At 59.7% G+C, this 1,599-nt stretch overlaps 1 protein-coding gene across 1 annotated transcript in view; it reads right to left on the bottom strand.

Annotated features, from left to right (window-relative positions):
• Positions 1–1,599, bottom strand: part of UMODL1 (uromodulin like 1) — a 60,263-nt gene that overhangs the window by 43,476 nt on the left and 15,188 nt on the right. Inside the window, exons 7-8 of the mRNA XM_028493170.1 lie at positions 1,151–1,189; positions 197–337 (exon numbers count right to left, since the gene is read on the bottom strand). Coding sequence (XP_028348971.1) covers positions 197–337; positions 1,151–1,189 — 180 coding nt within the window. The remainder of the gene's footprint in view (positions 1–196; positions 338–1,150; positions 1,190–1,599) is intronic.

The raw sequence follows: 1,599 nt of genomic DNA, 5'->3' as shown, positions 1-1,599 counted from the left end.
GGGGGGGGGGGGGGGGGGGGGGGGGGCGGTGGTGGTGACTTATCCTCGCACTCCTGTAACAGTGTTTTTAAAGCCATAAATCAGGTTCCAGAAAGAGGAGAGAATTCTAGCGGCCGAAGGGGATAAGGTGTGTCTGCGTCTCAGCTGAGGCTTCCTTAAGGCCCTCCTTCCCCACCTGGAGAGCCCGGTCGCTCACCTTCACAGGTGCCATCCGGCTTCTGGGGGGACGAGGTGGGCGACTCGGGGCGACCGAGGCACTGGTACGAGCCCTCCGTGTTGAGACACCGTCCCCTCCCGGGGCAGGCGTTGAGCTCGTCATAGGAGCATTCGTCGACGTCTGCGGGAGAGGAGAACAGGTGAGAATGCTCGTCAGGGCCATCGGTCCTTCCCATTAACCTCCAGATGTGGGTCACACGAGCTGAGGAGGTGGCTGGGCCGCGGTCCCCGGGGCCTCCTGATGCCCTGCCTTAGAGGCCCCATCGGTCCCGGCCCTCTTCACCGGAGCAGCTGGCCCACGGCTCAAGGCGCACAGCTCCGTGTGCTCGGCGGGGCGCCGTGGCCCGAGCGGGTCGCTTTGGGGCTGTGTTGAGCCTGGAATCACGAGGTCCAGACCACCTCCCCAAGCGCATCTGTCCTGTGGACGGCGGCGTACGGATGGAGAGATAGGGCAGGGCAGCCCCTGGCCTGCAGAAGAGGCCTGGCCCTCTCCTGTCGGGCGGGTGCTCCCGCCCAGAACGGGCAGCCAGGCTTCTCCGCCACCAGGACAGGGCAAGACAAGGCAAGGCCATAGCACCATTTTATCTAAGCCAGACGGAAAAGAGAGGCCCCCGTCACCCACCAAGTACCAACCCCTCTCTTGGCCGCAGTGAGGGGCTATTCATTCCCGACTAATCCTAGCTCATCTGCATGCTGCTTGCCCCTCCCTGTGGATGAGATTGACTGACATACCCGATCACGGAACTGCCTCTGCTTTCTGACAGCGTCCAACCTAGAACAAGCCCCACTTCCTTGCCCCTCCCTCTCCTAAGCCACCCAATCGGAGCTGCAGCCCATAACAGATTCTCTCTGCCACCCTCCCGCGGACATGCCCGCGGTCCCTGCCGCATGCCTTCTCTCTCGCTGCCTCGTGAGATGACCCCTCCTTGTTCACCTGCTGGGGAGTCGAGTCGTAGGGTCTCCAGACGGAAACCTGTCAGAACAGACGAGACAAGCGCTTGGCTTATGGGCGCTGCTCGGTTTGGTTTTCAAGAACGTTTGTAGGGTTGAAGGGAATTAAATGCCATCATTAGAGCTTTCCCTGGGCTCCAGACCCTGGCATCGTTACGTGTGACCTTCAGCGTCATAGAAAGAGCTGCCTCACAAGAGTGGCCGTCCTCCTAAGGATGCAGCAAACTTCAGCTGCCTTCTGTAGCGGGAAGGAAAGTGCTATTGGAGCCCAGCTGTCTGCTCACGGACTGTCCGCGGTTACTTTCATGCCACCTGGCAAAGCTGAGCTGTTGAAACAGGCCATGTGGCCCACAGCCAAACATATTTACTATCTGGCCTTTTTCAGAAAGTTTGCCGAGCCCTGACATGGACAGAAAAAAAAAAAAAAAAAAA

The sequence above is a fragment of the Physeter macrocephalus genome, chromosome 8 (genome assembly GCF_002837175.3).
Source record: "Physeter macrocephalus isolate SW-GA chromosome 8, ASM283717v5, whole genome shotgun sequence".
Classification (NCBI taxonomy): Eukaryota; Metazoa; Chordata; class Mammalia; order Artiodactyla; family Physeteridae; genus Physeter; species Physeter macrocephalus.
Note: the sequence above shows the minus strand (reverse complement) of the source record. Positions and strands in the feature narration are given on the sequence as shown.